This window comes from Erithacus rubecula, assembly GCF_903797595.1.
Source record: "Erithacus rubecula genome assembly, chromosome: Z".
Taxonomy (NCBI): domain Eukaryota; kingdom Metazoa; phylum Chordata; class Aves; order Passeriformes; family Muscicapidae; genus Erithacus; species Erithacus rubecula.
The window spans coordinates 2,524,719-2,550,080 of NC_136661.1; the positions used below are offsets into that span (position 1 = coordinate 2,524,719).

The 25,362-nt window shown below is 35.4% G+C and overlaps 1 protein-coding gene across 1 annotated transcript in view; it reads left to right on the forward strand.

Annotated features, from left to right (window-relative positions):
* Nucleotides 1-24,327, forward strand: part of TTC39B (tetratricopeptide repeat domain 39B) — a 75,336-nt gene extending 51,009 nt beyond the window's left edge. The window contains exons 4-19 of the mRNA XM_079330407.1: nucleotides 549-680; nucleotides 2,483-2,559; nucleotides 3,678-3,745; nucleotides 5,719-5,783; nucleotides 5,931-6,036; nucleotides 7,326-7,391; nucleotides 8,921-9,029; nucleotides 9,838-9,905; nucleotides 9,994-10,053; nucleotides 10,349-10,510; nucleotides 11,505-11,596; nucleotides 11,867-11,987; nucleotides 13,843-13,954; nucleotides 18,018-18,135; nucleotides 19,218-19,334; nucleotides 20,590-24,327. Of these exons, the coding sequence (XP_079186533.1) occupies nucleotides 549-680; nucleotides 2,483-2,559; nucleotides 3,678-3,745; nucleotides 5,719-5,783; nucleotides 5,931-6,036; nucleotides 7,326-7,391; nucleotides 8,921-9,029; nucleotides 9,838-9,905; nucleotides 9,994-10,053; nucleotides 10,349-10,510; nucleotides 11,505-11,596; nucleotides 11,867-11,987; nucleotides 13,843-13,954; nucleotides 18,018-18,135; nucleotides 19,218-19,334; nucleotides 20,590-20,686 (1,570 nt within the window). The 3' untranslated portion in view covers nucleotides 20,687-24,327. The remainder of the gene's footprint in view (nucleotides 1-548; nucleotides 681-2,482; nucleotides 2,560-3,677; nucleotides 3,746-5,718; nucleotides 5,784-5,930; nucleotides 6,037-7,325; nucleotides 7,392-8,920; nucleotides 9,030-9,837; nucleotides 9,906-9,993; nucleotides 10,054-10,348; nucleotides 10,511-11,504; nucleotides 11,597-11,866; nucleotides 11,988-13,842; nucleotides 13,955-18,017; nucleotides 18,136-19,217; nucleotides 19,335-20,589) is intronic.
* Nucleotides 24,328-25,362: the final 1,035 nt, after the last annotated feature.

Below are 25,362 nucleotides of genomic sequence, written 5' to 3' on the forward strand. Positions count from 1 at the left end.
TTTCTTCCACTGAGAAGAAAAGCATGGCACGGAATTAAAGAATATGGAGAGGTTCACAGGTGAAACCTGTCTTGAGGGGAGGCAATCTGGATGACTGATCTTTAGGACTGGGATCTTAGTCCTATCCACCGTTTTTTCTATGTCTGAAAGGAGCACATGGTATTGAGGGGTGTGTTGGCGAAAGTGATATGCAGCCTGTGTTAATAGAGTGGAGGAACGTTCCTGCTCCCCAGTTTGGTGCTTGTAAGAATATATTAGGAATGATGTGCTGTTGCTGTATGAACAAGTTCAAGGACAGTTTGAAATGAAACATCAGAAGGATGACACAGCTATCAAGTGTTTGCTTTTTGTGCTCTGGAGATCTCAAATGAGGAAGGCGGTAGGCCAGGGATATTATCTCTTAAAATCAGCTGCAGTTAAACTCAAGCACATTGGAAGATGATATTAATTCTTCTGTCTTTTTACAAATCAATACAAGTGCCTCTCCATTTAATTTTGTATTGCAATGTAAAGTGTTGCTTAATGCACAAGATTCATGTTTTCCCTAGGTCCAAAGATAGTATGTACCATGCACTTGGATACAGCACTATCTTAGTTATGCAAGCTGCAATGACCTTTGAACAGCAGGATATCCAAATGGGAATTTCTACAATGAAGGATGCTTTGCAAACCTGCCAAAGGTAAGCCCAAGCAAGCCCAACTGTTATGAGATACTAAACCCAACAAGCATTTTTTGTGAAATACCCCAGTTCTTTGTATGCTTTTAAAGCAGACTCTTTCTGTAAGATAGTGGCTTAAATTTTAAAGGTGGAGTAAGTCCCACTATGCAATTACTACTGGTGAGCATCTTTTTCCACATGATATTGTGGAAACAACAGACTTGTCCTGTATGTATCTGAGTATTGATAACCAGTAAAGTTAGTTAAGTGGTTGGTTCACTGTGTAGACCTCAACATAAGTTGACATTGCACGATTGAACTATCTGAGCTATTGACAACTGTGACTTACTGTTTTCCAACAGTTTAAAGGCCTCTATTTTGAATTTTTTCTCCCAACATGAAAACAGTCTTTCTAAAAAAGTTGTTTCCAAAGGTTGAACCAATAGCCTGATACAATTAAGCTTGTACTAAGGTTTCTTTTGAAAACCAAATAATTTTTTTAATTATTGTTACAAATGTGTTTAGCTTACCTTAAAATTAAAGATCTATGATTTGTATCAGAAATTATCTGTATTGAACATTTTGCTTCAGGTCTTTCTTTGAATACCAAAAAAAAAAATTAGAAAATGGGTTCTGAAAGCTAAAGTTTTTGTAAACCTCTGACAAAAATAGATATTATTTCTCTTTAGTAGTTCCTCATAATATTGATTAGGCTATATTTTATCACAATGATCTCCCAGAAAATGACACCCAGATATTAGTTTAGACATATAACATCATCTTAGCTATGGGAAAAAAGAAAAGAAATGAGAAAACATTATCAGATGCTATATAAAGAAGAGGAGGGGTCAACAGTTTCTGCATCTTTTTCAGGTGTGCTGTCAATTTGCATTTTCACCTGAACAATGCTGTTTAGTGTGTCTGAAGTTTAGACGTCCCTCTAGTCTAGATAGCTGCAGTACAGGATTTCATCTTTGCAGGATATAAACTTTAATTCATGAGTACTCTGGTCTAGTCTTGCAAAACTCCTAAAAATGCAGGAGAAAGTCAATTAAACATTCAAAAGACTGTAACTACGTGTACCCTAATTGATTCTTTTCTTGTATGCATTATGTTAATGTATAGTGCCGTAATCTTGTTGCCAGGATTCCACAATTGTCAATGTGAAGAGTAGTGTAAACAAATGATAAGCTAATGCTTAGTATTTATGATCAGTGGTGCCTTAGCTTACAGAGTGCATTTATTTTCAGAATGTGGAATTGTTTCTCTAGCTTCTTCATAAAGCTGGGTTGTTTGTAAATTTTTGTCAAAAAATAATTTTTGGAATTAAAACATGTACAGTTGAGATCTCTTGGAAGTAGAGTATGTGGTGGTTTTGGCATTTTATCTGGCATAAACCACCCTAAAATACTGAAGCATTTATGTTGAAAAGAGAGCTCCTTTTAATTTGTTCATTCTAATTCTGAGTGCAAATTTAAGAAACAGAAAAAAGCAATTCATAAGACTTCGAAGTCCAGTTCAAGTGTCTTGCCCAGCATCAGAGACACCTCTGCAGCTGGTGACTGGTGGTGGAGTTGATGCTGTCATACATTTAAAGCAGATGAATTGAAGCTGAAAGAATGCATTTAATGTTGGATAGGCTTTTTAGCCTAGGGGCATTCTAGTCTTTAGACTACTGAAAGAATTGAAACAGTTGACAAATGATCATTTTGATAAGAATCCCTGTAAATTTTGTTTGGAAATCATTATGAATTCCAGTAATTAAATTCAAGTTTGTGTTGAAATGTATGTCTTTCTTTTCTTCTATGCAACAACTTATTTAGATTCAGGAAAAGAAGCACAGTGGTGGAATCCTTGTCCCATCTAGTTTCTAAACAGACAGTGGATCAGTTAAGTGAAGGTAAGTGATTAAATAATACAGTTAAAATTAAAAAGTGGAAACAGCTCAAAACTACCCCTACCAATGTGTATAAATGTGTTAACTCTGTGATTTGACTAGAGTCTTACAGTAATAAACATACAAACCATGTATATAATCTTCTTTTTCTAATTTGAATGCAAAGCTTCAGTGGAGAATTCAGCCTAATTTTTTTTTTTTTTGTCTCTGAGCATGCATGAATTAAGAAAGGAATGCCTTTCACAACACATTATAGGACTGAAGAGAAATTTCCTTTAATTGACTTAAGACAGCTCCCAAAAATTTAAGAATCGTTGATGTGGTGGAGAACATCCTTGTCATCAGTTGCATTGGAATTTGAATATATTAACAAGTTCTGTGCTTGTCTGTTTTGCCTTAAGGTGTTTTGGGAAATGGTATCAGTACATTGTTCATGGCTCTGAAAATGCTGATCTCCTATTTCTGATTCAGGCAGAATCAAGTATGCATTTTTTTCTAACCTGGCACAAGAATCCTCTTTAATACTTGGACACATCAAACTCACCACGTATGCACTGTACATACAGCAGCCTTGTGCATGTGGCTGGTCTTGCGGCATGGGAGCAACTTGTGTAATGTGTGTTAAATAAAACGTAATTTAATGCATGAAGACAGAAAGTCTGCCTGGAGCTTTCGGTTTGTTAAGCATGACTTGGTGAAAACCTGTTCATAATGTCTCAGTGAATTCAGGAAAAGCCTGAACCTCCATGAGACTTACCATTCATCTACAGAAATTTCTTGTAAAACATGAAAGGAGGGCTGAAAGACTGACTTGCTGTGGGCTGTTGAGCTTAGAATCAATGAAAAATACAGGAGACCATCTACCAGAATGTCAAGTAGCTTTTGCCATAAATTGAGGTCAGCTCTGACAATGTTTTTGTCTGAGAAAAAGGGAAGGAGAAGAATTCTGTTGGGATTTGCGTGTTACAGCTGTTACTCAGCAGTTATCAAAATGGCAACAGCAGAGTTTTGCTTTTTCTTTTTCCCCTTGTCTTGGCAGCATTTTGTTTGTTCCATTGACCCCAAGAAGATAATATTGACAATGACTTGCTGATAATAAATAACTTTTCTTTCTTACATAGAGGAAATGCATGCCGAAATCTGCTATGCTGAATGCTTGTTACAGAAAGCAGCTCTCACCTTTGTACAGGTAAAGTCAATTTTTTATTTTGTGTGGCAGTGTAATGGAGAGAGCTTAGTGCTTGTAAAACAATAGATGTGATATTTAAAGCCGATTTTTTTGCTAGTGAATGTGATTTCATGGCAGTGATTGAAGGTGTGGTAAGTTCTGTGCTGTTCAGCAAAGTTCTCTCTTTGTATGAATAACCAAAGATGGTATTCAGATGCCAAGGTATCACCCTAAGGTACATTGCTGTGTTACACAAGGCAATATGTTTAAATGATTTGCATCACATTTGTTTAAATGATTTGCAATCATTTTGTGATGCAAATTTTGATGGTGTCCAGTGCCTGTATAGAAGTATGTTCAGGTATGAGGAAGTGTGTTGTTTGAAAGTGCAAGTAATTTTTTGCGTGGATGGCTAGAATGTTTTCCAGCTAACGAAACTTCAGCTGGTACGCATATGTAATTTCCAGTTCAGTCATGCTCTCTGTGCACATGGGGTCAAGAATAATATAGTAATGAGTGTTTATAAAATGGGTATGCCTTAGGATTGCTGAGGTAACAATTCAGCTCAGAATGATATCTGGTATTTTATACTGTGTGGTGCTGTTGATTTAGGTTGTGGTTCAGGGACTTCATGCTACAGAATTTTCAGATTCAGTTTGAAATTTGATTCCTGAAAACAGGAGTAGTTAGTCATACTTTTTAACATGTGTGAGTGCTTAACAAGTACTTATTGAATATATTCTAGACAATCTTTTCCAGTATAATTTATGAGAAAGAAGTGAGGCACATAGATACTAAGGTCAAGTTCCTTTGGCAAATACTTACAAACTACTTGATCCAGTATTTGGCAGAAGTGTCAGGAATACTATTAATGAAATGCTACTCTTTCCAATACTGTCTTGCTCCTTTACTAACCATGTGGAAGCAGCCCTCTTTATTTTTGTTGGGTGAGTAGAGTCTGTTTTAACCACGAAAAGCATTTTGAAACAGTTGTTGAAGGAAATGAGTTAGGACTGTATAAAATAATAAAAAATTCCTTAGCTGTATATTTTCTCTAAAACACCAATCTGCGTTACTTTTGACTGTAACACCCCATTCTGCTGATGGCTGTGCTGCCCTGTATTTTTTTTATCTTTTGCTCACCATGATTCATGTAGGGTAGTTATGATAACAAAAATGTAACCACTCAGAAGGAAATAGAATTCTTGTACTGAAACACTTGCATTTGGGTGTCCAGACAAGACAGATGAGGTCTTCTGAAATGGTGATCCTTTTATGGAAGACAGAATTTCCTTCTCTTGGTCGTTGAGAGACTTTTTGGCAGTGCTTTTTCATTTTCCACTTTGTATATACTGTCCCTTAAATGTGCATTTCTGAAATGCCAGCACATGTTCCCCTTTTGTATGAAACTCTAGGAGGAAAAAAAATTCATTCTGTTGAACTGACAATGTCTTGGTTTCCGGGAATTTAGTTTTGATGATAAGTACATTGTGGCTTTGTTTTGGTTTTTCTGAAGATTAGTAAGTACATGAACTGAGTAATACATGTTGTTACTTTTGATCAGCAATGGAATTTCGTCTGTTCAGGAGATTCTTCATTTTGTCTTCTGCCAGTTACTGTAGGTTTCCTTATCAGAATCCTATGTCAGAATCGTCATTCCCAAATATTCAAAACAATTCCTGCAGCACCATCTAGTGGAGAGCTTTCTTGTTTAATTTATATACATTGCAAATTCTGCTAAAAGTAACACGTTCTGACTCACTCTTTCACTTCTCTCTTCAGTTTTAAAATTTGTAATGTGCACTAAAGAAATGACAACTTAGAGCAAGTGTTAACATCAGTTTAGAGGCAGATCTAGTAAGTGAAAAATGTTTTCAATGTTTCCTATGACATTAACATATAAATAAATGTAAATGGAGCTGGAGGATTTTTTATGTATATGTTATATATAATATGAATGCACAATATTTTACAGTTAAATCTCTTTCTTCCAGGATGAAAATATGATCAACTTTATTAAAGGTGGCCTCAAAATTAGGACAAGTTATCAAATATACAAGTAAGCTATTAGAAAACACTTGGCTTCAGCATTTGGAGTGGCATTTATGCCCACAAAATAGAAAGGAATGTTTTTGTGTCAATCATAGTCATTAATATAATTTCTATGTCATGTTTCCCCTTCCTTCCCTTTTTTCTCTGTCACAAGGGAATGTCATCAGGTGCTACAGATGACTCAGGCAAACAAAAGCAAAAATGAAACGTACTACCAGTTTGAAGGAGGAGTGAAACTTGGAATTGGAGCATTCAACTTGGTATGACTTCTTGCAAGCCAAGACACTTCTTCTACTGTAGAAAGGCCATTGGGATAATTCTCCAGGACTGACTGTCTTTGTGTATACAGTACTGTAACTGATTTAACATTTGAACATTTGTAAAATAGATATATGGACTTTGTAGGTTTTATGCAGTATGAAATCAGCAGCCAACTTCTGTCACTCATGCTTTCTTGGATATTTTATTCTCTGGGAATAACTATTGTATGTATTTCTGAAGTGAAAAAGCAGTTGCATCTACCTATGTGTAGCAGGATTTTTAAAGATGCTTATGCTGTGGTTATCTGGAGGCACTGTTTAATTCTATCTCCCCCATATATCCTATTCTTTTGCTTCAGTGACATACTCTAGATTCACATAGATAATTATAGTTAGAAGATTGAGCAGTAGTTTACTGAGTTTGTGCAAAAGAAAATTGTATTTCCTTTACAATTTGATACCTTTTCACATCTGTCATGGCAATGGTGAAAGTTGATTTCTACCATTATGATACTTTCTGTATCATTCTAGATTAGAGATTGCAAATTTTGAGTATGGTCAGAAGAATTTAAGTCTATCTGCACCAGACTTTTAAAATTCAAGCAACTGTGCTCATAAGTGCTCTGAACTCTCCTATTCTTCATGGAGTCTTCTCAGTAGGAGGCTTAACAGAAAAAGTGTCTGATGGACAGAATATATTGGGGGTGAATGGAGCTTTCTAAAAACTGACCCTCAAGTAGACCTGCTTCTTAATGCTCGTTGAAAAGGTGGTTATGGTGTTTGTACATTTTCTGTGTGGAGGATGTGGAGGATGCAGCTACAGAGGGAACAAAAATACCTATAATAGAGGGCTAAAGGATAATAGTAACGGCTAGTATTTCTAAAACCATTATACATGCTGATTCAGTGCTCCCACAGGAGGAGCAAACTTCTGTAAGACTCCCAATAATCTGGAATAATGTAAAGGAAGATGACAGTTGTAGGTTTTAAGTAATACTAAAATAGACAAGACTTTCCTTCAAAACGACTCATGATTTTCAAGCAGTTCTGACCAGCTGAAGATAGAACATCTAAAGAAGCACAGCTGGACTCTGTATTTTCTTGCTGAATGGTCATCAGAATTCTGAGCATTCATTTTTATTTTCAAATTCTTTTGCATTTTACTTTTTTACTAATATGTAATAGCATTTAACATGTAGCTGGCCTTTTTGTTAATGTTTATATCAATAGAACTCCTTTTCAAAGTGTACATGTTTTTAATTATCCTTTAATTTTTGAATGTATTTCAGATGCTGTCACTTTTACCAGGACGGATTCTCCGACTTTTGGAATTTATTGGATTTTCTGGCAATAGGGTATTTGATTTGATACCTGTTTTTTCAAATTAATTTTTTCTCAGAAAAAAGACTAGATGGATTCATATATTCCACACTATAAGTGTAATCTCAATTATTTACCAGTATTTTAGGGTTGTTAAAAAGATAAATCGTTTAGATTGCACAGGCATAAAAGCAGATATGGTAATAGCCCACTCTTTAACAACCATGGGATATTACTAGTTTACTTAAGAGGAGATTTTGCCAATGCAATTTCCTTTCCTTTTGCTGATCCTTAAGTAGAGGATATCAGTTTTCTTTTCTAGTTGATGTACTCAGAAATTGATATTCCTCACTGGTAACTGAGGGAAGAATCACAGTTCTACATTTTTCCACCCAAAATCCCAGTCCATTTCTTTGGAAAAAAGGATTTCTGAATATCATGTGTCATCCTGCAATCTAGGTACATCTTTGCTCATGGATGAGAAAAATATGTGTATTGTAGCTTGTTTTGTAAGTATTTTACAGCTCTTTAAAACTCTTCTTGATATCCATAAGAAATAAAAAAAACCCAAACAAAACTCAAGCAAAAAAACCTAATAAAATAACCCACAGAACTGTACACAACTGAAACTCAGGTTATTAATGCTACAGTCACTATATGGTCTTATTGCTGTTAGATTGTCAACAATATGATTCTCCTGTTGTAAAATTACAACAGTAGAGGTCTGTTCATTCTGTTTCTTCCTCTGAAAAACTTGGTTCATGCTCTTCCAAAATACACATTTTTCCCTGACTCAAGTGCAGTAAAGGCTGAAAGAAAAGGAACAATTTTGAAATATCATCACAATTTTTTTGTGTGGTGCTTAAATTTTCCTATATTTCATTGGGTTGGTATGCAGTAAAACTGACCTATTAATATTTGTTTTGAGGCAAAATCATGTTTCTGTGAAGTCACTGCTTTTGATCAGGACTCTCAACCCTGCCCAAACAGGCTGTTATGTAATGGTTCTAAACAGAAGCATAAGGGAAGTCTCATGTGTTAAGAGCTGCGTAAGGCTCTATGCATCTGGATTTGTCTTTAGATGTTGATGTATCAGCAGAGGTAATATTTTGGTCAGAACCTCAAAGTAGTGGCTGACTTGATGCAAAAGAATTGAGGATAAACCAGAGTTTTCTGTGAATGAAGACTCACACCAACAAGTAGCACTGGAACAGCTGAGGGAGTTTCCCACTGAACATAGGTTGAAGGATGTGATTCTGAAAGGCTCATAGTCAGAACATAGTGGGGAAGGGTTGGAGACTTGTGTGTCTGCATGGTTCATGTGGTGTTCCCATTTCACCAGAGCACTGAAATGCATGGTTTTATTAAGAGTTAATTAGTCTTCTTCTTGAGTGCTATTCGCTGTGACAGAAACATTATGATCGAGAGTTGTGTTGGATTTGAGAAAAGTGCTGAACTATTACTTATATGTAAAGGGAAAACTGAATTTTGGTTAGCCAGAAGAGATTAATAGTAACTCGGTATACTCATAGTTAATTCTGCATGTGTTTGTGATATTTCTTAGGAGTTGGGCCTCTGCCAACTACGGGAAGGCGCATCTGGCAACAGTTTGAGGGCCATTCTGTGTACTTTCACCCTGTTGGTTTATCATACTTACGTCTCCTTAATCCTTGGTGAGACCCACTGTGTAGCTTTTCAGTCATGCTACACCTTATAGATATTGTGATTTATTTTTATAACTGAATTTCAAAATTGTGGCCAAATAGGAGTTTGCTGTATGCTTAATTATGATTTGAAGTTTATATCCATGACAGAGCTGTGTCTGCAGAAACATTGAGGGTATATAGCATTATATTAACATCTCACTCCATTTGCAGGGCTGTCTCAACAGCAAAATGTTGCAAAACAGTATTAAGTTCAGAAAAGTCATTATCTATAAATCAACATCAGATGTTGTGAAAACTATCTCCAGAAAAAAAAACCTATACAATCAGAATTAATTGCTTTTGCCATTTAGAAGTAAAAGTCATAATTAATTCTATATGCTTCTTTGCTGTATATTTTCACATTCTTTAATATTTAAGTGTTTTAGTATTTGTCCCTCTGACTCATCAGGAAATTAAGGAGAGCTTCATTTCTTCCGGTATCACTTGTATTTCATTACTGAGTTCAAAATAAGGAGAAGAGGCAGCTGAGCAATGTTTTCCTGACTTGCTAAAACAGTTAAAGGGATTTAAAAATGAAACTAGGATCAATAATGGAACAGTCTAAAAAATATTCCTGTAATTCTAGTCTGTTTCTACTTACAGACATTTAGTATTTTTAAAGTGCTCAGTATCTTTGGGACAAGAATTCATAGAAACACAGTGTGATGAAATGATTTCGCTTTCACATAAAGCAATCATCCATTGATCTATCAAATATGATTTGAAAACTTGGATTTTTTTAAGTACATTGAGGCTGGTTTGTTATGTTTACTAGGTACAGGGGAAGCCAACCTTCAGGAAGCAGATAGTCTCCTTGAACCCTACCTCCAGAAATTTCCGAATGTGCGTATTTTTAATAAATTTTATAACAGAAGTATACTTCTGTAAACTCAAACTCCTAACTGTTTTTTTTTTCTCATCTCTTTTCAAGGGTTCCATTATTCTGTTTTATGCTGCCAGAATTGATATACTGAAAGGAAATTTTGAAAAGGTAAGTAATTTTTTCTTTTTAAGGTTTTTGTTTAGTGTTTAGCCTGAGGGGAAAAAATAACTAATTCATCTGCATATCAGTTGGACTGATCAGTATGCCGTTATCCCTATTCACATTCACTGTCAATGTTGATTCCAGCCCTCTAAGTGAAACTGAAAGGGAAGTTTATCTCATTTTACTTGTCAGGTGTTCTCCAAATGGGTGCTAGGTAAGAATTTTCTCCGTAAATAGAGATTGCTTTCACATGGAGCTGTAATTGAGCCAGTTTTCATCATTCTTCCTTAACTACTCATAGGCACAATTAAGATTTCAAGACTGCATAGCAGCCCAGCAAGAGTGGAAACAGATTCATCATCTCTGTTACTGGGAGCTGATGTGGTGCTACACCTTCCAGCAGGACTGGCTTCGAGCATATCAGTATGCAGACCTGCTCAGCAAAGAGAGCAGGTGGTCTAAGGTAAACAGACATTGCTGTGATATACCAGTGGTCTCTACAGTTAAAGTGACTTTTCATTTTGCACAATAAGTGTAATGTTTGCCTTCCTGAGAAGCTCATAAGAAAGACACAATGGCATCAAAATGTTTTAACTGGGTGATTAAGGATGAATTTTTATTTCACATTTTGAAGTACCAGAACCATAAGCAGCAGTACTTTGGACCCTCCAAAAATGGACGTACTTACCTGAGCTGGGAGAAAGAAGAGGGATAGGAAAACTGTAAACTTGTCTCTCAAGTTGATTTCTAACACTCACTAGTAAAATTTGGCTGAAGAAACAGTGTTGATGTTTATAAACAAACATACCTACTCAATAGATGCTTTTTGACATAAAATGAGAAAGGCTGCTGGGGACAGGACCTCAAGAAAAGCTGGGCTATTAAATAATCTTTTCCTTGTAAGAAGGTTTCTCAGAGTATAAACGAAGCACAATGTGTCAATAACCTTTTACAATAACCTTTATTATTGTCTGTTCCTCTATAGATTACTGTGTTATTATCTTAATGAAAAAGGGTATACAACTAATTCTTAGCAGAAGAGGAAAAGAATAGTATATTCAACATGAGGTGCAGGTGTCTTTATGTTTGGGGTTTTTTCTGCAAAACCCAGTTATTAAACTTTCCTTGAATCAGTACTCAGATATTTTCTTCTGGTTTTTTTTCAAGCATGTATCTACATCTAATCGCACTTTCAATAACAGTAATGGACTTTAGATCAGTTGCCTTTAATTTTCTGACTAATACAAAATATTAATAAATAAATTAAAAATAAAATTACAGCATAAACTGTAATGTGACAAAGGGCATACTAAACTTTTATAATTCTACCTGCTTGAGAATTATGGAAACACTTTGCTGCAGCAAGTGGGGTGAGAGATTTGAGTCTTTAATGTATTGAGTAAACACAGAAAATTAGGTGATAATCTGTTGTTGTTGTTTTTTTTTTTTTTAAATAGGCGATATATGTATTCCAGAAGGCAGCAATTCTGTGTATGCTTTCAGAGGATGATTTGAAGAGTACTGGTGAGGACATAGTGTCTTTATTCAGGTAAACTTCTATAAAGCAGCTGAATGTGCATTTTCTCCCCCCATGTCTTTGTTTTGTGGACTTACTTCTTGCTTATAACCATTGTTTTCCATTTTTTCTCTTTGGTTTTAGCATTAGAATTGCTTTTCATCAGCAAAGATATATCATACAGCTCTGGTCTCCATTGTGTAAAACAATTTTAAGATATTTCAGAGGAAAATAGTAAACCTTCCTAACTGAAATGATTGAAAAAATACACCAATATACAACTTCCATTTTCCCTTCTTGTAGACAAGTGGATGGCCTAAAACAGAGAATTGCAGGAAAATCTATCCCTACGGAGAAGTTCGCCGTAAGGAAAGCTCGACGCTATGCATCTCCTCAACCGGTGAAGCTGATATTACCTGCCTTGGTATGTGCTCTTGCTTTGTTTTTATTCTTCTCAAAAAGGAAAAGAAATCAGTATACCTCATTTTACAGGGAAGGAATAGTATTGTCAGTATGTGTCTGCATTTTAAATTTTTTACAGAAGTACTACATTTATGCAATGCGATTTTTGTGAAAAATGTTAGGGACTGGATCATACTATCAGCTAAGCAGCAATGTGAAACATACTTTTCATGTGAAAAGTTCAGCATACAGAAAACTGCATTCATGTTCCTTAGGTTGGCATAATTTTAGCCCTTGTCTTCTAGACTCATTAGGAAGCTAAGGAGTTCTTTGGTACTTTCTGTTTTTCTGATGAAAATGAAGAGTGGTAGTTGTTTTTCGTTGTGGTTTTTTTCCCCTTGTTTTGAGTCTGATAAAAACGTGCAGAAGTTAAAGATACTTTATGAATGCTGCTCTAATTTTCCATATTTTAAAGTCAGTCATTAGTATTGCACAGTCTGTTTATAGGTGCACAGCAGTAATGCTTTTCATATGTGTATGCTAAAACCTTTATACATGCATGATTTACCAACAACCGTACATGAAAAACCTAATTTGAGAAGGAATTTCTCATGTTAAAGCTCATTGATGCAGTAAAAAGAGTTCAAAGAAAGCTAATCCACCAGTTCTAAAATTAATTCTATATTAAATTGCGTGTAGAGGACTAAGTAAAATTTGTCTTGGACTTGTACAGCAGAGATCTTGTAAGTTGTGAGTATATATGTTTGGTGTTGGTGTCAAATCCAGTATCTTTTAATTTGGGAATTTTTTCATCACGGATTAGGCATAACCAAGCATAGTGTATGGTTTATTTCAGTAGGTATAAGTTAGACAGGACTGCAGCATTGAAAGAAATCTAGCATAATGTAGCTGATGATGTTAATAACACCTTTTCAGACTTTGATAGAACAAGATGTTTTCTCTGTCTGAAAATTTACATATTTATAGTACAAATACAAGTGGAAATATTTCACCATTATATTGTATCAGTTTCAAAATGACATTAGGCTTCATATTTCAGAGATGTAATTTTAATGACAGTAGAATAAATGATTCTCTAGTTTATGGTGACTGAGTAAAGGTGTTGGCAAAGTTCCTTGTTGATTAGCATTAACCCTCATTCTCCTTAAGGTTTACAGTGTAATAATGTATCAAAACAAGCTTATTGCTTAGTGTTGTACTGAGGCATCTGGGAAGATTTGTTTCCAGGATTTGCCTTGGTTTTTATCCAACAGGATTTTGTAAAAATTATAGTGAAATCATATGTTGGATGTGCCTACTGGAATCACATTTTTATCCAGTTTTTCTCTCTCTATATATTTATATATATATAAACACACAAGAGTGTGATTTTGGGTGCATACTCACATAGGTAGACTGTGTATACAAGCACACACTCAAATAAAGACCAAATGTACCTGTCATCCTTTAGAAAGAAAATACTTTTAGTTTGTCCTTTGGCTCATGTGGCTGAGGCCACAAGTTGAGCCTAAAACATCCAGTTTTGCTGATGTATTATGTGGGTGATGGTAAATTGTACTGATTAAATCTGTTTGGTTTAATTTTTGAAGATCTGCAAAAATACATGATAGCAGAATCCATTTAAAAGGCATCAAAATATTCAAAACTTAGAAACCCAGTTAGCTTTGTCAACACATGTTTAATGCAATTTTCTCTTTCCTATTTATAGATGTTTTGTAGTAAAAGCTTTAGTAGTGTTTTTATGTAGTCAGAAATGTTCCTCAACAGTCTTCTCAGAGGCACTCATTAGTTAAATATTTTTGCAATTCTGTGAGTTTTTCTTACCTTTTAGTTGGTTTGGTTGTTTTTTTAATCAGGAAATGATGTATGTCTGGAATGGATTTGCAATTGTGGGCAAAAGAGCAGACCTCACCGAAAACTTACTGGTTACAATTGAAAAAGAAGAAACTGCTCTACAAAATGAAACTAGTAAGTGATCAATTAAGGTGGAATCAATGATCTTGTAAGAAATGCTGACATTTTTATATGCTTCTGTCTTCTGGTATTCAGCAAAGTGAGTGTTGGCTTTGATGATGTGCTGGTTAAGTCCAAGTATGGAAATTTTGGACCCACATGAAAGTTAGAGATAGTTTTTCAATATGTTCTTTATGAAGTTGTTATGGGTTATGTTTTGACTAGCTCCTCTCCCTACCCCCCACCATGGAGCTGCCGGCCCCTCCCCCGGGCTGTTTTATCTAGCCGGGTGTTTTTTCAGCTTTTGGGGCTTTTTGCCGCTGCTTTGGCTGCTGCTTCTGCTGCGCCCCCCTGCCCCCCTCCCCTCCGCTGCTTCAGCTGCTTTCCCCCCCCCCCCCCGGCTGCCTAAACTGCCCCTCTCCCTTTCCCCCCCCCCATCCCTAAGATTTGCACCGGCTCCAGAGGACACGGATCTGAACTTCGGAGACCACCTCTGGAAGTCTGCCACAGAAGCTCTGCTGCCCTTCCCGGAGAAGATCTGCCGAGTTCATCTCAATCTGGGTCTGTGCTGGGAAGTGTTTCTTTTGTATTTTGTTAATAAGAAAGTTTTTTCCACTTTCCCCTGAAGAAAATTCTTTCCGAGCTTGGTGAAGGAAGGAATTGTAAGGGGGGGAGGGGACCCTTTGGAGGTCTTTTTCCTAAAATTCGTCCCAAACTTGGACAAATTAATTCTTAGGGATGGGGGGGGGGAAAGGAGAGGGGCAGTTTAGGCAGCCGGGGGGGGGAAAGCAGCTGAAGCAGCGGAGGGGAGGGGGGCAGGGGGGCGCAGCAGAAGCAGCAGCCAAAGCAGCAGAAGCAGCAGCCAAAGCAGCGGCAAAAAGCCCCAAAAGCTGAAAAAACACCCGGCTAGATAAAACAGCCCGGGGGAGGGGCCGGCAGCTCCATGGTGGGGGGTAGGGAGAGGAGCTAGTCAAAACATAACCCATAACAGCAGTTCAGTTGATGCTGCAAACAAATACAGAAATCTCAAGGACCTGAAGTTATTTGTTACAGAACATGACTGGTCTAGCTTAGTTTTTCTTGTCTTTGAGAGTGTTCTTGAACCATAATCTGCTAATGTCTTCAATGTCTGAAAAATATTTTTTCTAAACCAATTTACATCATGCTTTATTACAGAGGACATATGCTGCATAGAATATGACAAAGTATAAAAAATATGATGAAGTGCTATGCATGAATTAGTCTGGTTTTTTGTTTTATTTTCTGGCAAAATAAAACATGTTTGCTAGTTGTAAAATGAAACATACTTAACAAAATTAACAAATAAACTTTGACCTTGGTTTTACATCTTGGGGTAATGTTTAGAGAATCAGCCCATAACTTACCCCTAAAAGAATTTCAATTCCATTATTGCAACTGGTTTATTGCACAAGTACTTGATTGTATCAGATTTTATGAGGGCGGTACTGTCCCTGTCATATGAATTTTTTTGTACAATTCTTTTTTGAATTTTTCTGGAATAAATATTACTGTTTAGCATGCGAAACTTATAAAATTATAATTCACTAAAATAATTTATATTGAACCCAGATTTTAGTCAGACTTATGAACAAATTTAGCAACTTAGTTTTACCAGTGGTCAAAACAGCAATTCTGAAAAACAAGATATATCAAAGTATGATTTACTCATACTCAAGTATAACTTGAGGCAATGCATAAGGAATTATACAGGGACATAGAAGAAATATATAATATATAATTGTAAAATCTGGATTGTATGATAAATGGAATGAAAGTAACCTGCATGGCTGTGTTTGAATTGAGTTCCTTTATTTTCTCTGTTGCTCTTCTCTTTTCTGCAGAATCAGTAGTGTGCCTCTTAAATCTGAAGTGTTTTCCTTTGCTGTTGTTGTGATAGTAAAACAAAAGTGTAGTGATATGAAGGATACTTGCAAATAAAGTAATTCCCATGAACTCCATGGAGAGTTCTGGCAGAATCTGTCGGAAATCCAGTGCTGTATTGTGCAGAGGTTTGTACAAGAAGTGCTCATCAGTTGTAACAGTGAAGTTGAATCCCTAAGTAGACATGTACACGGTACCAGAATAAAAGCAATGGAAATAAAACCATTCTTATGAAAATTCACTGTTTGCAAATAGGATATAGTCTGGAAATGTATATATTTTTTGTGTCTTTTTTTAGTAATAACTTCAGTCAGATGTAATTTATTCTGGACTTCGCATATGTGATCTTCATCTCCTTTTAAAGATACAGGATCAATGAAAATAAAGGCTCTGATTGCCAGAGTTACTGCTGAGTCCCTAAAAAACAGTGATTAAGGTTGCTAGCAGAGTGTGACAAGGTTACAATATAATTTTAAGAGACAGTTTTTGGTAGTAGCAATGTCTAAGGATAGCTAAGGTACTGTGAAAAAAGGGTGTTGATTATACATAAAGGTCACTCAGGAATTGAGACTTCTGAGAACTGTTTTTGGTTTATTTGCTTCACATGAATAGGCACAGCATGGAATCTCTCAAGGACTGAAATAAATTTTATGTTGTTTGGGGCTGAAAATAGAGGTGGTAGGAGGAACAAATGAAAGACATTTGAGATGGGTTTTGGGGCTTTTTTTCCCCACAGGATTTCAGGGCATTTTTTATTTTCATTTCCAATATATAAAACAAAGTATGTAACTTCAAGAAAAAAAAGTATTTTTGTTTGTTTTTTGTCTTGGTAATGATAATTCCTTTAGTGTAGAGCACTGCAGCTGCAAATATGGTTCTCCCATATTTATTGCAAGGTTGTCTGTGTTAAATTGGCCTGTGCATTTGTTGTCATTTAGTGTTAATTTTTGGGCATAATAGCTTTTATTCTTTTGGGAAATAAAACTACTAGTTGAAGCTGTTAAAAACTGGCAAGCCTTTACTGACATCAGTGTGTTCCCCCAGTAATTTCAACTAATGAGTCCTTCAGGAGACAGTCATAGAATCCAATACTTTAGCCTAGAAAAACAGGCTAGAGAGGATGCAAAGTACTCATGTGCTGCACTTGTACTGTCACTAAAAGCGCAGTCTGTCAGTTACAATCTAGCAAGACTTTCTGTGTTTAAACACAGATAGAAGTAAGTCTGAGCATGGTGGCAGAGCACTTTGTAGAATCCTAAAATGCATTTGTCTTGCATGTTTCAGAACTGTTTACGTAGGATTTCTTTGGCAGACTATTAAGGAAAAATTAATGTGACCTTAGAGAGCTGGTAATTAGTTGTAAACAACATGATCTGAAGGGAGAGTGTTTTGCTTCCTGAATTGTTAATGTATGTGGCGCCATCTGTCTATCCATATGTGTTTTCTTTCCTTTCTTTTCCTTCCTTGTACCCAGCAAATGCTACAAACTAAGGGAACTAAAAAGGATCACGCTTGTTAAGTAAATTTTGAATTGATTCAAACACCCTCTTTCATCTGGTATTTCTAGTCCTATTGAGCATAATACTTTATTGAATTTTTCAATTATACACTATTACTAAGGCTTATCAAACATTAGAGATGACAAAAATACAAGTAAACATGGTTTCTTGAATTTACTGCAAAACGATTATTCTGAAGAGTTCTGTAAGAGTCATGGTGTGGTTTTGCAGGTTTTTTTATTTTGCAAGTGCTACTAGAGGTCTGCCAGTGCTCTGTAACGGGGGAAGCTGTTAAGATAATGTGATGGTTTCTATCTCACTGTAGTTTTTGCTATTGCAAATAAGAAATCTTTAATTAATGTCTGTTTAAGTAGTGCAGTGTATTTAATTAATGACTGTTTAATTTTCTATTAATCAAGTTTATGCCTGTTTGTTGGATATTTCAGCTTCTTCTTACTTTTTCTTTGTCTGTCTTTTAAGAGAAAGATATGAATGTCACGGTCACATCTTCTTTAGTAGACAGTATTTTAAATTATGCCTGAAGGTTATGTACATTTTGAGGTATAGAGCATGAGAAAAAAACATCCTCAGTCTGAATACATACTCCCTACTGAAAATCTACTTTTTGTTTTCATTATATTTTCAAAATGCTTGACATATCTCACTTTTACTGTTAGATCACAATGAATACTATGTGGATGATGTGTGCATGTTGCAGCTACTGAAAGGCCTCTGCCTGAAACACTTGGGAAGACTCATGCAAGCTGAATTATGTTTCAGTAAAGTAATTCAAAGGTAAAAAATAACAGAAATAGATATTCTAGCTTTTGGTTTCATTTCTGATACTCCTGTTGCAGCTGTTATGTTAGAATTTTAAATAATTAAACATTGTGTTTAACTAAAATGCTTTTGAAAGTAGTTAGAGAATGAGAAAACTTTGCTTGTGTTTTTCTGTAGCAATTTAACACTTACTGTTGCTTTATAGAAGTGGTGTTTGAGGCTAAATAAATCAAACTCCCAGGTAACATGCCCAAGTACATTTGGAATTGTATTTGCAGAGCTACCTGTAAGTAAGGACAATTCATATTGGTTTCCTGTTTGTTTTTGTTTTCTTAAATTCAGTATTTAGTACTTCAGTAGTCAATGCTTCCCTGTGCAAATGAGAAGTTGTTGTTACTTGCTCTAGTTGAAGACTGATTTTTCCTGTGTTCAAGATACTCAGGTGTCAGATCCATACTAGCTGTAATAGCTTTTCTATATAAAAAATGAGTCAGGTACTAGTTGTAGTTGAAAATTTCTTACAAGTTTTTAAGTATTTGGGCTGAAGAAGCGTATTTACATGTGCAATGTTTCTCACAAGTGAATAATGAATAATAGAATTTGTTATTGAAAATTGTATGAGTTTTTATTCTCTTGCCATCTTGTTTTCTCTTACCATTTTTAAGATCCCATGTGAGTTTAGTCAAGTGCATTGCAAGTTACAGGGCAGAGGGTTTATTGGTTGCAAGTTAAAGGAAACTATTCCTGAAACATCTTTTTCCAGAGATAGTTGGCAACGCACAGGCTTTTATAACTGTGATATTTTTTAAATCTAAAGACAACAGTTCTTCATAAATGTATGTTTTGCATGGATGAGAGGAAAAGTTTTCTGGTGAATTGAGTACCTATATTTAGTTCAGCTTTATTTTCTACATGTTTAGGACTGCTATAGTCCTTTAAGTCTGTTTATCAGTGTGTACAGAGTTAACCAGTAAAAATGGCTTCAGAATGTTTTTTCTGGTTGATTGCTGTTACAGGCAGTGATTGCATTTAAAAGTTAACAGGTCACTCAAGACAGGGCTGTAAGTAACTATTTCTGTATTTTTCTGGTTTTCTAGTGAGAAGCAAATAAAATATGACAGTTACTTGGTGCCATTCACGCTGTATGAATTGGGTCTGCTGTACAAACAACAGGATGAGAGAGAAAAAGCAATAAGATACATAGAAACTGCAAAGTAAGTGGGTTTTTTATCACTTTATACATTATTAATAGGTGTGTATTTGTAGCAATGAAGGCGTGTGTTTTTTCTTCCTGACAACTTCCTTGCAAAATACAACTAATTAAAAATATCTGTTCTTGATTTGCAGAAATTCTCCAATATAGTTGAATTTTGCAGTTGCATGAAACATCAGACATAGTATATGTCAAATAAGACACAGTATGAGGGGAAAATGTTTTCCTTTTGTGTGGACTTCAGAGATGCTGAGGGATGGGATTCTGCATGCATGCATGGGATTCACTGAATTAACAGAAATCACAGAATGACTAGGTTAGAAGAAACCTTCAAGATCATCAAGTCCAACCCATGCCTTAACACCTCAACTAGACCATGGCACTGAGTGCCACATTCAGATTTTTTTTAAACACCTACAGGGATGGTGACTCCACCACCTCCCCTGGAAGACAATTCCAGTACTTCATTGCTCTTTCCATGAAAAACTTTTTCCTAATATTCAACCTGTATCTCCCCTGGCACAGCTTGAGACTGTGTCCTCTTGTTCTGTCAGTTGCTGCCTGGTGAAATCTGGAGAGTCCAGAGAAGGGATATGTACCATTCTGTCCCAAAGGGCAGCTGTGGGAATTAAATCAGCTCCACTATAGGTGTTCATAAGAGTAGGTTAAAAGCAAGTACACCAGTCTGACCATGCCCCTTTTTCCTTTCACATGTCACAGATGACCAGCTGGAGGTTTAATTTCCTATAGAGCAGCATATTTGCATCATCTGTGGATTGTAGTAGGGGATAGAATATCCCTTGTGTTTACAGAGAAGTGGCCCAGTCTTGTAATAGTGTCCCCTCATGGAATTTTGTTTGTTTGTTTGCTTTGGGGGACAATGGGATTTACAGAATACAATTTCTGTTAGTATGTTTATTACTCTGGCTGAATTGTGTTCTGAGTTGGAACATAAATTTTCTAGTAAAACACTTTTCTGTAGTATTTTGGCTTGTTTTTTCACATCAAATTTTAGTAATTGGGAGGGCTGTTAAAAGGATCAAGATAAATGAAAGAGATGCTAAGACATGGGTTCAGTTTGTCAGGACATTTAATTTTAGTACTGGTCTAAATCTTGTTTGCTCAATTGGTAACTCATCTATGTGTCAACCTCTGTTTCCTGTGTTTAGAATAAGGACTGTTAACTTACAAACATATGAAGTAGAAACAATCCAATCCAAACATATTTTTCTTAAAATAATTTGTCTGTTTTGCAGAAACAACTACAAGGAATACTCTATGGAGTCCAGGTTGCATTTCAGAATTCATGCAGCGCTTGACAGCTTGAAGGTGTCACCTGCTTCAACACCTTGAATGAGGAGGAATGCCTTTCATACATATAAGAAATAGCCTACATAATCTTTTTGCAATATTTTTTTAATCATGGAGAGGAGCATAATGATTGTTTTCTGTCACTTCTGATTTGATGTATATCATTCCTTTAGATGTTTTCTGTATAGCGCCTATACTGTATCTACATGCTGTTTTAAAGAAGACCTTATATTTTGTTGGATAAAAATAATTTAATATTTGACTTGAATGGGGGATATTTTTAAAAAAAAAGGTGATGGTGCAATAAAGTTTAATGAAAATACTTTATTTTTTTTATATAAAAACAGATGCAGGTGACGCAGTGGAACTGGTGATAATTTTTTTAAAGTTTGATTTTCTGCAGTACACTTGAGAGTATTTTTCCCTCTGGAACAAAAATGCAATGTCTGCAGATAACCTTACCTGCATTTTTTGGCATACCATACTCTGAAATTTGTGTTCCAGAGGAAAGAATTAGCCATCTTTGACTTAATTTCATTTTGGGAACAAAATGAATCTGTCTGAAGTGCAATATTTTTACTCTGTCGGATGAAGCTAAGCAGGGCTACAGTTATAATGTCTTTGCAGGTCTGTTTCACTCGAAATAAGTGCTTACAGGGAATATTTTTCACTTGTAGAAAAGTAGAGCTACAAAGGACATTATGTTCTTGTTCTAAAGTAGAATCAGCAGTCTTAAGTTGATCCTGACAGATTTATTTCACCTGTCTAACAAAAAATAAAAAAGCACTGAGAACAGTCATTTTGGAACTTACAATGAATGTCTTTCTCAGTGAGAAAAGACTGGGAAATTTTGTCCGATGTCTACTCCAAACAATTCTTGGTACAACTGAAACTGATTGTTTCCTGTCATGGATCTGGAGAAAGGACTGTTCTTTTCCTTTTTGAAGGGTTCATTTAATATTTGTAGAATAGCACCCTGGTTGGTGTTCTCTGTTCTTAGATCTCAACCAAAGTAAATAAAAAATTGGTGGATTAAAGCATTTTCCTAATGCAGAACTTGACTGTGCATCAAAAAGGGAATCCACTTTTGAACTTGCAATTAAGAAAATATACATATTTTAGTCTAATTTCTTCCAAAAATGTGCAGTAGAATCATGATACCTGTAAGTGCATGCATTTCTATTTTCATGCTTATATGCAAACAACAGTATCAAATTGAATTTCCCATTTATTTAGATACACAGATTCTAGCTGTCTGTTCATAAAAATAAAAATATATTTGATTTTTATTTAAATATATACCAAATAACTTTCTTTCACTAGCTATTGCAAAACTTATTTACATATATTTCTGTATTTTATCTGGTATATTTACTTCTGCACAGTAAATTCGTAGTATGTATGCTCATGTATGTGATTTGCTGCCCTTACCTACTATCCAAGCAAAATCAGGACAAAAGAAATAGGTGAAAAATGTCCTTAGTAAATGAGTAATTCAAGTTTCTAATTAAACAGTCAATATAATCTAAATGCTATAACAGTTCTTCTAAGGTTGCTGAGAACACAGCTTTCTTCTATGATTTATAAATAATGGGGTCATTTAATTGCTTATAATTCTGTAATATAATGGTATAGTTACAGGAGAAGTAAGAGGTTAAAAATAGCTAAATAAACATAACAGGTCTTTCAAAATGGAAACCTGATCCAAAGTCTTTCTTTGTTGGTTTGGATTTGTGCCTATTGCAAATGTATAACAAAGTTATTGTGTAAAATTATACACATGTAAGTTTGAAGCTTAGATACCTGAGACACTGAATTAGTGATAAAATAAGAATGCTTATTTTCAAATATGTTTAGTTGACTGTAGCTAAACCCTGAAACAGAGTTTAGCATATGCTATCAACTGACTTCTCTAAAGATTTGACCACTTATATATATCTGAGTATAAACTGTAGTGAACATAAACTCATATAATGTCAGGAAATACTTTTAATGCATCTGTGGGCATTGTATGTTCAGTTTAGGATTATTTTGATCAATCTGATTATTGGATAGGGGTCTGCTTCATATTTCTCTGGAAGGTGATGGGAACAATTGCCAGTAAAACTTCTGTAATTTCTGTTCCAAATAGTATTTGGAACTATTTGTAGTTCCAAGAGTTGTACACCCTAGAAGAGTTATAACTGGGACCACAGACTCTCAACACAGAGCATGATGTAGTCTCTGATTTCTTGTTGTTGTGGGGAGCATCTTAAAGCTAATATTTTATGAGTGATTTGAGGTAGAAATCAAAATTAACAAAAATTAACAATGAAACTGATTTTTTCAAAATTTAGTACCAAGTTTCAAGAAGCAGTGTACTTTTTTCTATGGGTGATGTTACTGACTGAAGAGAGAGTAGAAAGAATTATTTTCTTCAGTTCAGCCTTCCAAAGGTAATATTAGTTCCCTGTGTATGTTATACTGTGTATCTTTTGGGGTTGGCCTTTTTGCACTCCTGCAGAGAACAGGCTCATCGACACAAATTTGCAGTGTCCTCTGTAGTGTTTTGAGGACCCAATATTAAGTGCTATTTAGAGCTCGTCTCCTTTCTGTGCTGCTGTCCAAACTTTGCTAGAAAGATTGATTGATCAGAATTCCTAGCTTTAAGCTTTATTCTGGATGTTTTTTCCAAGTTGTTAACAGTGGAAATGTAAATGTGTGAGAGTGATTTGTAACCCTTCAGTTAAGGTAGGTCTCCACATGTCAGCAAGAGATGTTTAGTTTTCCAAATGTTGCAGAAAAGTGCATGTCTCCTTGACACAATGCATCAATGATGCAGTGTTATTTAGGACATTATGTCTGAGTTATGTAATTCCTGTTTAAGAGTTCAGACAAACGGTCTGTGGCTTTTTTTTTTTTTTTTTTTTTTTTTTTTTTTAATCTGCTGTATTCTGTACTGGGCCTTAAATACAGCACTGATTTAGTCTTAACTGCAGTTTCTAATATTCACCGCACATGCTCATCCTCCATGGGAGTTTTGAATATTGTGCTGAGACTTAACTAGGCAAAGCTGATCATTTACCTATGATGCTATAGCCTCTCTTGATAGTAGTAGAAATTATAATATATACAACAGCAAATTTAATTTGTTAATTTAAGCAAGTAAGGCTAAGCTTACAGTTACATTATGACAAAAGGTCACTTAGTTGTTTCTGATAATAGATGTATTTTTTTAAGGTAGGCAATAATAGATTAGCCTGGTTATAGGACAAAGCTTCTTTTTGATTAAGAATTGCCTACTTAGTAACTATTACAAAAAAACTTCTTGTCTGTGCATGTCAATCAGATGTTTAATCTCTTGAAAGATCATTGTACTACAGTTTGTAAGTCTCTATTCAGTTTTTAACAGAAATTGAAAGCAAATATACGTTAAAAGAAAGCTGATGCAAGATTACATATCTGTTCTAATATACATGGAGTAGCAGCTGTATGTAGCACTTTATGGTGAGAGAAATGTACAATAATCAGATCATGTTATGTTTCTAAAACACCTTGCAAAATAATGTGTAAAGCAAATAATTTCTTGTAACAAATTCTGCTGAGACTTTGCTGTCATTTTATTACTATTCTTAATGTTTCATGTCTTTTTTTTCCTGTATATTCTTACACCGCCTAGTTCAACAAAGAATGTTTATATTTGCCCTGGTGCTGCAGTCTTTTTGCTTCTAATTACTGAGGTTTGCACATGTTCTTATCTGGTACTTGATGAGTAAACAATGTGGGCTGAAAAATAGAAAATGAGGAATGAAGTATGTTCTGGTTTAAAGAACATGTAGATTTCTACATTGTGAATCATTCTACATCATTCATTGTGATGCACTGGAGTGGATTTTCACCTCAGAGGAATAAATCACATATACTTGTGCTGCCAAGTGCTGAATTCGGCACTGTATTCTAGTTGTACATCAAGAACCTTCAGCTGAGATTTACCAAAGCATTATCATCAAAAAAGGCCTGATCTTTTAAAAATGCTTCCTTAGACATAGAGCTCTTACACAACCTGTCCAGACTGAAAGGCTGGACAAAGCTGTCAAGGTCTATTGAGTGTAGACTTCTGTTGAGGTCTTTTGAATGTAGATAGCAAATACAAAATAAACTACAGGGTTGTTATTTGTTTGTTTGGGGGGGGGTGGTCACTTTGGGATTTTTTTTAATTGGGTTTTGGGTTTTGGTTTGGTTTTGTTTTCCTTAATCTGGTAATAAATGCTATAGGAGGGCTTCATAAAGAAAAAGTGTGGCTCTTTGCAATTGATAGAAGAGTAACTCATGGAAAAAAAGTCAAGAGTCCATGGTTAGCATAACAAATTTAATGCTTATTGATTAAAAGATTAAATACTTTCCTTTTTGTAGTAGTGTACGTGTGTACTTGCAGTTTGCAGAGAAGCACATGTCAGCTAGTAATCCCAAGTAGGACCATCTTCCTAGATTTGGTCACTTACTAAAGAGAGAACTTGTTCAAATGAATAAGCAGTAGGAGATGTTTGTTTCCTCTGTCAGATCTTCTGTTCCATGAAAATTATAGTGGGCCAGGTTCAATATCTGTGCCACTGAAGCATGGTGAATGCTCAGTGTTCATGTCACATGACTGTGGCAAAAGTTAAGGTTTTACTAAATTCCCTCCTGAGTGGTCTCACCTGCTTGAGCATGTAAATGTGGACCTCAAAACCCAATTTTCT